At 49.1% G+C, this 10,803-nt stretch overlaps 1 protein-coding gene across 3 annotated transcripts in view; it reads left to right on the top strand.

Moving 5' to 3' along the window:
• The first annotated feature begins 18 nt into the window (after window positions 1–18).
• Window positions 19–10,803, top strand: part of Itgb7 (integrin subunit beta 7) — an 18,089-nt gene continuing 7,304 nt past the window's right edge. The window contains exons 1-5 of one of the 3 annotated variants that reach the window (XM_076912142.1): window positions 19–95; window positions 6,688–6,891; window positions 9,191–9,392; window positions 9,476–9,646; window positions 10,371–10,612. In XM_076912142.1, coding sequence (XP_076768257.1) covers window positions 54–95; window positions 6,688–6,891; window positions 9,191–9,392; window positions 9,476–9,646; window positions 10,371–10,612 — 861 coding nt within the window. In that variant the 5' untranslated portion in view covers window positions 19–53. Of the gene's footprint in view, window positions 96–2,636; window positions 2,740–6,687; window positions 6,892–7,773; window positions 8,829–9,190; window positions 9,393–9,475; window positions 9,647–10,370; window positions 10,613–10,803 lie in introns of those variants that run through there. The other 2 variants (XM_034516269.2, XM_076912143.1) reach the window with 2 other exon arrangements.

The following is a 10,803-nucleotide window of genomic DNA, read 5'->3' as shown; positions in this document are numbered from 1 at the left end:
GGAAGTGACCTGCAGAACTGGAGAAGGAGCTGGGCCCGGTAGTGGAGCTGCTAATGGACTTTAAAGTTTTCTTAGAGGAGCAGAGAAAATACCAAGTATGATCAAGGGGGTGGCAAGGGAGGGCTGCAACAAGCCTTGGGAGCCACTGAATGGCCTCCCTCAGTCACCAGTGGCTTCTTGCCTTCTCTGGGATCCTGTGGGTTCATGCTACACCTAGGTGTATGTTTGCCTGGGATCCTATGGGTTCATGCTACTGCACCTAGGTGTGTATTCGCCAACACTGGGCAGCAATCTGAGCTGCCATTTGTTTGGCAAGTTGTCCCTGGGCCTGGAAGACCTGCAGCACACATAAGCTACAGTGTTTTTAGAGTTTGTTTGTTTGTTTGAGAAAGGGTTTCGCTGGAACTCAACCTGCCCTCCAACTCATAATCCTCCTGAGTGTTGGATCGCAGGCCTGTGACACCACTCTTGGCTCAGTGTTGAACTGACTCTTCAAGGACCTCTCCCATCCTTGGTGACCACACTCTTACCTTATGACCTACTCGCTGCTGGCTTCTCTTCACCCTGCGACCTCCACCCCTTCTACAGCCCTCTGGTCACTTTGTCTCCTAATGTTCTTCTCCTGCAGGCCTTCACTCTGTCCCATCCCTTTGGAAGACCATTGTCCACCACTGTCCCTTGCTCTCTGTGACTTCCCCTATAGCCCCCACTGAGCCCCCGGGACAGAACTTTCCTTACCTTGCTCCTGGCCCTCTTCATCTGTGACCTGAGCTGTGGGAAGGAGGTGGGTGTGGGACAGGGGAGGCAAGAAGAGGAGGGGGTAAAAGCAGAAGAAGAAAGTGAAAGAAGATTTAGAGGAAACCACAGGGCCAGGGGAAAAGAGGACATTGTCATGGTTACCATTGGTTGAGGGGGAAGGGCTGAAGGTCTGGCTATCCCTTAGCCTGGAGCCAGCTAAGGCTCACCCAGAGGCCTCCCTCCAGTCTCTCCCAGCATAACTTCCCTTTCAGAAGCATCCATCTATGATAGGAATACTTTTGCTCTGTGATAACAGCAGGGGAGCCAACAAGACTTGTCCCTGCTCACCGGGAACGCTGCTTCCTGTAGGAAACTTCTACCAGTATTGAAACCAGCATTGAAAAGCAGTGCTCTCAATGGTCAACTGCAGTTCTGGGAAAAGTCCACATAACTCATTCTCCCCATAGGTACTATTCTGCCTCACACCCTCCCCCCCCACCCCATGCTGTTGCTGCACTCTCTCCCAGACTCACCTCTGTCCTGCCTCCTGAACCCCCAGTGGCACCTCCAGACCTAGTCATCTTTCTCTAACTTGCCAACTGTCTAGACCCTTAAAGGCTCCACCTCTCCTCTCCTTAGACTCCTCATTCCTACAGATGCTGCCTCTTCCTTCTCAATGATGGAGACCAAACCCAAGGTCTCTTGAAAGCTGGGTAGGCATCTTAACACTGAGCTGTATCCTCCCCCAGCCCCTGTTCTTATCGAACCAGATGGTCTCTTAAATAGACACCATCTTATTTTTATGGTCGATCTGAGTGCAGATAAAATGGCAGCCATAGGAAGTTCTCCCCATCTGAGCATCACAACCCCTTAATCTAGTTCCACAAGCTGTGGTGACCTCAACCAAAATCATTTTCATTGTCCTTCATATCTGCAATCTTTTCTACTGTTGTGAATTGTAATGCAGATATCTGATATTTCTGATGGTCTGAGGCAATCCGTATGAAAGGGTTGTTAAACTCCTATGGGGTCCGGACTCACAGATCTGTGAAACCCTGGATTAGAGTTTTACTACTTCCTGCTAACAGAGAGACAGCCAGGATTTTAACTCTGGCAGGTTGGCTTCAGAGTCCAAGTTGTTTAGCGGTGATGCTGTTAGGAGTTTGAGACTTCTGGGAAAAGACTTTGGTTCAATCCAGATCACAATTAGATAAATTTATTGATACTGGTAGCAGGACAGCAATCTCTGAGCCAAAATAGAGACTGCCACTCAAAGGAGACCTCTCATAGTCCTAGAATGTCGGCACAAGAATATTAGAGAAAACAAAAAAACAAAACAAAACCACCACCAACAACAACAAATACCAGTTATAGCAAAGCAAGTATGGATGTATGCTTCTGGAGGCCAGCGTGTCAGGGTTATTAGGAACTTACCTTCCTGGTAAGTCAAAAGACAGATGGCTGTTGGAACCAAGATGGATACCTAGCATGAAATGTAGTCATTACAATGACACAATGGTCCCTGGGTTTTCCAAAGGAGCAGGAACCATCTTCCTTCATGTTTCTTCCTGTCTGGCTCCTTCCTTTCTGAGACACTGGAGAGATGACTTTGGAAGGAAGCTGACCTGGATTTAGATTGCAGCCCAGCTGTTTGCTACCTGTGTGACATTTTGCAAAGTTGGTCTCTCTTTAGAGTCTCAGCCTCAACCTCTGCATCTGTGGTATGTGTAGGGGCAGGGGTGGGGGCACCGCCACTATCTGACCCTTACTTGTACCTCTTGATAGTTCAGCACATGAACAGTGCTCAGTAGATAGGACTCCTTCTAGGTCCTGTCTTTACCCAGCCCACTCTCCTATCTGCTCCACCTTCTGTTAGACCAGCCACCCTCCAAGAGTCCCTCACCCCAGGGTGTGTCACTTCCTCCTCTGCAGCCTCTAGATCTGTACACAAAGGCTGCTGCTACTGCCACCAGCAGAGGAAGGGCTGCTCCGGGAGCACCTGTGAGTACCATCAGGGCAGCAGCCCACCCCCACCTCCTCCCTTCATCCAGGTCTACTTGTTCCCTACCTCTGAGGAAGAAGGCTGTGATCTGGGCTCTCCAGTGCCCTGTCTAGTCTGGAGAAAAGCTCTGAACCCCTTTCTGAGTTCCTATGGTCCCCATTATTTCTTTCTCTGCTATCTCAGCCTCCTGATGCTCATACATTAGTTTCTCCGGTGGAGCCAGAGGGAGGGAAGGAGGTAATGCTATAGGTGAGTGTTTTCCATGAGCCAAGGCTTACCCCAGCTAGCATGGGCTTCTCCCAGAATCTCCTGTCTGTCCCTAGCTGCTATCCTTGCAGCTTGATTTTTTTTTCTTCTTGCACAGCCCAGAGGTCTTCCCACTTGATACCTTAGCCACAGACTCCACATTCCGGGTCTACTGAGGGTTGCATTACACCTGTGCACTCACACACATGTGCACATGAGCATGCACGCACACACACACATACACACACACACACCCATGCACGTGTGCATGGAAGGAGACAGACAGCAGGTGGCAAGATGTATAGATAGCCAAAGAAGAAGGGGACAGAATTGAGAGAGGCGGGGGAGGCCATGTATGAGTTCAGAGTCCCCTTTAGGAGAGATGAGTGGACTTGACGTCTCTGTCTTGAAAACAGGGTGGAACTGGAGCCCCCTTAATGACATGAGTCAAAACTAACCTTTGTGCTGCAGACTGTGAGCATCCCTGACCACAGCACAGAAAGCACGCAGGTCTGAGGTTTCGGTGAAGATAAGCCTGGGGTCAGCCTCTCCCTGAGAGCAGAAGCTCTGTAATGTACTACGCCCATCTGAGGTCACATGGGGTGGTGAGCAGGATGGGGTGTTCAACGGTTCGGTACCCCACCCTTCCCCACAGTCCCTGTAAAGAGCATCAGTACCTGAGTCTGGACTCAGGTTGAGGAGAATGTGGATGCTTTCTAGCAGGCTCTTGTACACTGCTGGTGACCATGGGAACACCATAGCACAATCCCTAGGGAGCTTCCGTTATCCATACTTACCAGTGTTTCGAATAAATGATGGTGGTCAGCTGTCTTCCGGAGGGTGCCTCGAGGTCATCTGCACACGTGTGATGCTCGCATGTGCTTTTCTTGTGTGTCATGATTAGTGACAGTAGGCAATTAGAAACTGTTATGTTTTTGAGGTTGGAGAGAGCATTCAGTGGTTAAGAGCACTTGTTGCTGTCAAGAATCCAGGTTGGACCCCCAGCCCCACCCCAGCACCCACGTATTGTTTAACAATCATCCTTAACTCCAGTGATAAGGGACCTGATGCCTCTTCTGAGCTCTGAGGGCACTCGTGTACCACAATGATCAAGTGAAAGGAATAAATCCAACCCCCCTCCAAAAAATCTAAAAGAAGATAGGAAAGGAACTGTTAAGTTTTTAGGTGAAGTCAAAGGTTGAAACAAGGGGTTTTAACATTCGAGGCAGATGCTGTGCCAGGGGACCACATCCATCAGACCCCAAATAATTGAATGTGATGCCCATCATTGTGTTAATTCACACAATGGGAGTTTATAAAAAAAATTTTTATTATTTTAAATTTTCTCTTTGTTTTTGTTTCATTTTGTTTATTTGTTTGTTTGGGGGCAGAATCTCTCTATGTAGTCCAGGCTGGCCTAGAACTTCTTATGTAGACCAGGCTGGCCTTAAACTCACAGAGATCCACCTGCCTCTGCCTGCACCATGACATCAAACATGGCTCTGCCGCTCCAGTTCTAGTCCACCAATTCACAACGCTTACCTTTATGTCAGTACCACACTGTTTTGATTAATGCAGCATGGTTTATTTTTGATTAATTAAAACGTCTTTTGAGACATGTAGTCTAAGCTGGCCTTGAACTCCTGTTCTCCTGCCTCCACCTCCCAGTACTGGGATAACAGCATGCGCACCCCTGTCTAACACCTTTTATTTTTGAATCACTGCCTATTCAATTTTTATTCATTTAAAAATTTTTTCTTTCGAGATAGGGTTTCTCTGTGAAGTCCTGGCTGTCCAGGAACTCAATCTGTAGACCAGGCTGGCTTCTGTCTCTCAGGTGCTGGAATTAAAATCATGTGCCACCATGCCCAGCTGGACCTGATCAATTTTTAAAATTAACTAATTCATGATTTTTTTATAGTGTAATCTAGGACCTTGTGCACAATCACACTAAACTCTCAGCCACAGAAAATTTGGCTGGGTATGGCGATTCACACCTGTAATCCTAGCACTTGAAGGGGCAAAGCCATGAGTTCAAGCCCAGCCTGAGCTACACAGTGAGGCTCAGGCCAGCCAGGTCCCTGTCTCCAAAACACCATCACCAAAGCAAGAACAGAAAAGCAACTGGAGAGTCTGCTTAGTGAGTAAAGATTCCTGCGGACAAGCCTGATGCCCTGTCCCACAAGTTGTCCTCTGACCTCCACAAACATGCTATAACATGCTATGGCATGCATGTGCTCTCCACTATCAATTAAACACATAAGCATAAAACACAAAACTAAACTAAGCTAAATGTATCAGGCTGGAGATATAGTAGATATAACATATCAGGCTCAGTGGCTAAGGGCACCGGTTCTTCTCAGGGACTTGGGTTTGGTCTCCTTGGCAGCTCACAACCACCTATAACTTCAGTTCCAGGGATCTGATGCTCTCTTCTGTCCTCCAAGGGCACCAGCAACACACATGGTGCACAGACATAATAATAAAATGAGATACAGATTCCAACATCAACAAGGATTTCTTCTTCTTAGGTGTCCTTCCTCTGGCTACTGCTCTCCCAGTGTAAAACCATCCTTCCCTGAGCACACGCTTCCCCATCTCTCCTTGTTGCCTCTCTTTCGCTCCTCTAGACTTCAATTCCTTCACTTAACAGAAGTGGAGACTGAGGAGAGGCAGGGGAGAGCCGCTCAGCATGCTACAGAGCCATGGAGGGATCTAGGTGGGATAGAATCTGATGCTGCCTTCACTGCTGCTTGGAATATTGGTGAAGAGATTGGGGTGCAGTCGTTACTGTTTCATACTGTCCCACACTCTTTCCTTCTTGCCTTCCTTTTTGTTTTTGAGAGAGATCTCACCATATAATGCTTCCTTGCCTGGAACTCACTGTGAAGACCAGGCTGGCCTCAAAATCACAGAGATCTATCTGCCTCCCATGTGGTACCAACACACCTGGATTTAAAAAAAATATATTCGTATGCATGTGTACCTGTGTGGGTATGTACACATGGGTTCAGGTGCCCATGGAGAGGGAGTTAAGGGCAGTGGTGAGAGGCCCAAAACAAACGGGGAATAGAGTTCAGGTCCTCCAGAAAATGGTGTGTGTTTCCTCCTCACTAAGATTTTATTGATTTTTATTTTATGAGTATGAGTGTTTTTTTTAATTGTATGTATGTCTATGCACCACATGCATAACTGGTGCTCTTGGAGGCCAAAGAATGTGTTGGAACCTCTGGGACTAGAGTTGCAGGAAGCCGTGAGCTGTCATGCCGTGTGTGTGTGTGTGTGTGTGTGTGTGTGTGTGTGTGTGTGTGTGTGTGCTGGGAATGGAACCCAGGGTGGAAGGGCATCAACCTCTGGAAGAGCAGCCAGTGGTTTTGATTGCTAAGCCATCTCTTCAGCTCCACAGTGCTCTTAGCCACTGAGTAATCGCTGAAGCTCACAGACTTTTTCTCAGGCTACTTTGCCCACCCTGGGTACCTGAAGTCTATACAAAGGAAGATAGGTCTCTGAGATCCCTCCCTTGCTCTGGCACCTGTCACTACCCACCATTTTGGAAAAGCTGCTGAATCCATAGGGGGATGTGAAACTCTGAGGAGAGAGTTGGAGTTGAGGTAATGCTCAGCTTGACAACCACAAGCTAAGTTTAAAGGGCTTGGGCCCTCCCTCAGGACCCGTGTGTCTGTCCTTATATCCCATTACAGGCCATGGTGGATTCATCAACTGTTCTTATTTTTCTGCTGGTTCTCGGCGGAGGTCAGAGTGAATTAGATACCAAGATTACATCCTCGGGGGAGGCCGCAGAATGGGAGGATCCTGACCTGTCTCTGCAGGGATCCTGCCAGCCAGCTCCTTCCTGCCAGAAGTGCATACTCTCACACCCCAGCTGTGCATGGTGCAAGCAATTGGTAAACACGGGTCTGTGGCCCCTGAACATGTGGTGATGTGTGTTGTGTTGGCATATCTGTGGTTTTTCTGGGTATACTCTTCATTCTCATGTGTGACTGAATTTGGACAGACAGGATTGCAACTTGTGACTCATATGTGTATAAGTTTCTGTGCATACGTGAACAGAACCCATGACCCATGAGTTCAGAGGAAGATGTCCTTGTGGGAGTTCATGCTTCTGCATGTGAGAAAGTGGACTGGCCAGTTAAATGCAACGGAAACATACTTTTTTTTTTTTTTTTTTTTTTTTGGAAACATACTTCTTATGAATTGAGAGGCTTGGAATTCAAGAGCAAAGGGCTGGTTCATTTGGTTCTCTCTGGAGGGTTTTTTTTTCCTGGCTTAGAGGATGGGCTGCCTTCTTGCTATATTATTACATGGGAATTGGGGTTTGGGGAGGGGGTCACTCTGCTGTCAATTCTTTTTAAAAGGCTTATTTTATGTGCATGTGTGTTAGTGTATGGATGTGCACCCCATGTCTGCAGGTACCTGTGGAGGTCAGAAAAGGGTGTTGGATCCCTTAGAACTGGAGTCACTGGTTGCAAACCACCATATGGGTGCTGGGAACTGAATTTGGGTCCTCTCAAAGAGCAGTAAACACTTTTAACCACTGAGCCACCTCTCCAGTCCCAGCTGTCACATCTTAAGAGGACATATCTCATCACGAGAGGCTTACCCTCAGGACTTCACCTAAACCCAACCACCACCACAAGGCTTCATCTCATATACCATCACAATGAGAGTCAAAAATTAGGGGCAGTGGTGGCACATGCCTTTAATCCCAGCACTTGGGAGGCAGAGGCAGGCGGATTTCTGAGTTCGAGGCCAACCTGGCCTATAGAGTGAGTTCCAGGACAGCCAGGGCTACACAGAGAAACCCTGTCTCAAAAAACAAAAACAAAAACAAACAAACAAACAAACAAAAATTAGGCACAGGTGGAGAATTGTGGCATGTGCCTTTAATCTAAGCACTTGGGTGGCAGAAGCAGGCAGATCTCTGTGAGTTTGCAGCCAGCCTGGTCTCCAGGACAGACAGCTACATATTGAGGCTCTGTCTTGGACAGTAGTTAGATAGTTAGATATCTAGATAGATAGATAGATAGATAGATAGATAGATAGATAGATAGAAGATAGATGGGTGAGTGGATAGATATAGATGGATAGATAGATATCTAGATAGATAGATAGATATCTAGATAGATAGATAGATAGATAGATAGATAGACTGATAACCACAGAGAATTTGGAGGGAGAATCCGGTCCATAGCAGAATGTACATGATGGGGCTTCTGAGTCTGTCTCAGGCATGTATATGCAGATTATTATTTCCCAGCATTTAACATGGAGAAGGAAGTAAATGAAGGTTTCCAAAAACCTGTGGACTTACATGAGAGTGGGAAGTACCTGAGGGGCAAAGGATGCTGGGGAGTGGGTATTCCTTGCTGGTCCAAAAAGCTGTTCTTTATGGATACCTTAAAGAGGAAGTGCTCATGGAAGAGATTCAGAGGCAGTCTCTCACAGAAAGTTGGAGACTTAGATCCGGGCAGGCTTGGTAAGATATAGGCACACTAACAGGCAGCCATATTTACAGCTGCCTAGAGGGCCCAAGAAACTACTGATAGTGAAACTAGAAGACAGACTGTAGGTAGGGAGGCAGAGAGATAAGGCCCTGGTCTGTGTCTACCTCTTCCGTTCCCTAGGGGCTGGCACCAGTGCCCACCGAGAAGCCACCTAACCATTTCCTTCCCTTGCGGCTTGTCAGTCACTGTAGGGTACCAGACGTCTGAGTGTGTGTGTGTGTGTGTGTGTTTGCGGATGTGTCTTTCTGTCTTTATCGTCCTCCTCCCCAGAATCTGGTGTGACTGACCCCCTTCCTATTTTAATCTGGTCACGCAGGGTAAGTTGGACTACGGGGTCCCTTTTCTGTATCCTTGAGTTCTCTGAGATCTCAACAGGAAGTCTGTGGCTCTAATGAGAAAGGATAGGTGGGAGGCTGCGAGAATGAGGAGTTGAGATAACGAAAGGGGGAGGACTGCTAACAGGAAGTTGGGTGCTGATGAAGAAGAAAGGGCTATTAGGTTTTCACAGTAGCTGTGGAGTAAGTGAACTGTGAGAATAAATCAGAGCTCAGGGAGGCTGGCTGAGAACAGAGAGGGATGTGCAGGTGATTGCAGGTGGTGGGGTTTGCTGGGTGCTGTTGGTAGTCGGGCTGAGGGGCCGTGGGGTCTGGGGTTCAGTGCGCCTCCTCTTGGGGTACAGAACTTCATTGCCTCGGGAGAGGCAGAGGCGAGGCGCTGTGCGCGGCGAGAGGAGCTACTGGCCCGCGGGTGCCCCGCAGAGGAGCTGGAGGAGCCGAGAGGCCGCCAGGAGGTGCTGCAGGACAGGCCACTCAGCCAGGGAGACCGCGGCGAGGGGGCCACCCAGTTGGCCCCGCAGCGGATCCGCGTCACGCTGCGACCAGGTGAGTCGGGCGGCGCGGGGAGCAAGTCTGGGCTGGCCTCGAATGCGCTGGGCTGCAGAGTCGGGCCTCCCTTTCTCTATCAGGGGAGCCCCAGAAATTTCGGGCCCGCTTCCTCCGAGCTGCGGGGTACCCGGTGGACCTGTACTACCTTATGGACCTGAGCTACTCAATGAAGGACGACTTGGAACATGTGCGCCAGCTCGGGCACGCCCTGCTGGTCAGGCTGCAGGAGGTCACCCACTCTGTGCGCATAGGTGAGCATATGCTACCACCCACCGCCTTAGACTGTCCCAGTATTTGACAGACTCGATCAGGCCATTGGAACTTGACATCTCTCCCGAGAGACACTCATCTAAGTCTAAGCTAGAGGGGCTTTAGGATTGACCTTTGGAGGATCCCTTGCTGTACAGGAAGGCCAGCTGAGGCTCAGAATCTAAGAGACTGTTCAGACAGACAGCTGCCAACTGGACACTGCCCTTATGCTACCATCTCAACCCAGTGTTTCTGGATAATCTAGATGCAACGTTCCCGTTTCACATTCTGTAATGATTCCTCCCCTACCCCCCATAGCTCAAAAGCACCCCCTTGCCAGGTGGTGGTGGTGGTAGCACACACCTTTAATCCCAGTATTCAGGAGGCAGAGGCAGACAGAGCTCTGAGTTTGAGGACAGCCAGGGCTACACAGAGAGACCCTGAGTCAAAATAAATGAGCCCCCTCCAAAGCACCCCTTCTGTGCCGCCTGTTGCTTCTACACCCTTGACTCTGGCCGCCTCAGCCTCCAGGAAGCCTGGCTGCTGCTGTTGGGTCCTCCTCTTCATCGCCTCCATTTCTCAAACCTTCTTGAGCCACATTTTGCCCTTGCCTGGTGCCAGTCCCTGTGGTCTAGGTGTACTCTTTCGTCTGAACGTTTAGCACGGACAGCACCTTGTGTCGATGCCTTGTGACCTTTGACACAGGCCCCATGTTTCCGCTTTCAGGTTTTGGCTCCTTCGTGGACAAAACGGTGCTGCCCTTCGTAAGCACAGTGCCCTCCAGGCTTCGCCACCCGTGCCCCAGCCGGCTGGAGCGTTGTCAGCCTCCTTTCAGCTTTCATCACGTGTTATCCCTCACGGGGGACGCTCAAGCCTTCGAGAGAGAGGTGGGACGCCAGAATGTCTCTGGCAACCTGGACTCGCCTGAAGGCGGCTTTGATGCCATTTTGCAGGCCGCCCTCTGCCAGGTGAGATAGGGTTAGGATCTGAGCCCAGGAGCTGTCTGGGCCTGTTGTGGATGTGCAGTTCATCCATACATTTTCGCCGAGGTGTGCATGCTTACCTTAACAGTTATCCGGTGACGGAGTAAACTATCCTGAAGAAGAGGCACTTTTCCTAGTTCAGAAGAGGACCTCCACTAATAATTACACACTTGTTT

Source organism: Arvicanthis niloticus, chromosome 13 (assembly GCF_011762505.2).
Source record: "Arvicanthis niloticus isolate mArvNil1 chromosome 13, mArvNil1.pat.X, whole genome shotgun sequence".
In the NCBI taxonomy this organism is placed as follows: domain Eukaryota; kingdom Metazoa; phylum Chordata; class Mammalia; order Rodentia; family Muridae; genus Arvicanthis; species Arvicanthis niloticus.
The sequence above is the reverse complement of the archived record's forward strand: the minus strand, read 5'-3'. Positions and strand labels throughout refer to the sequence as shown.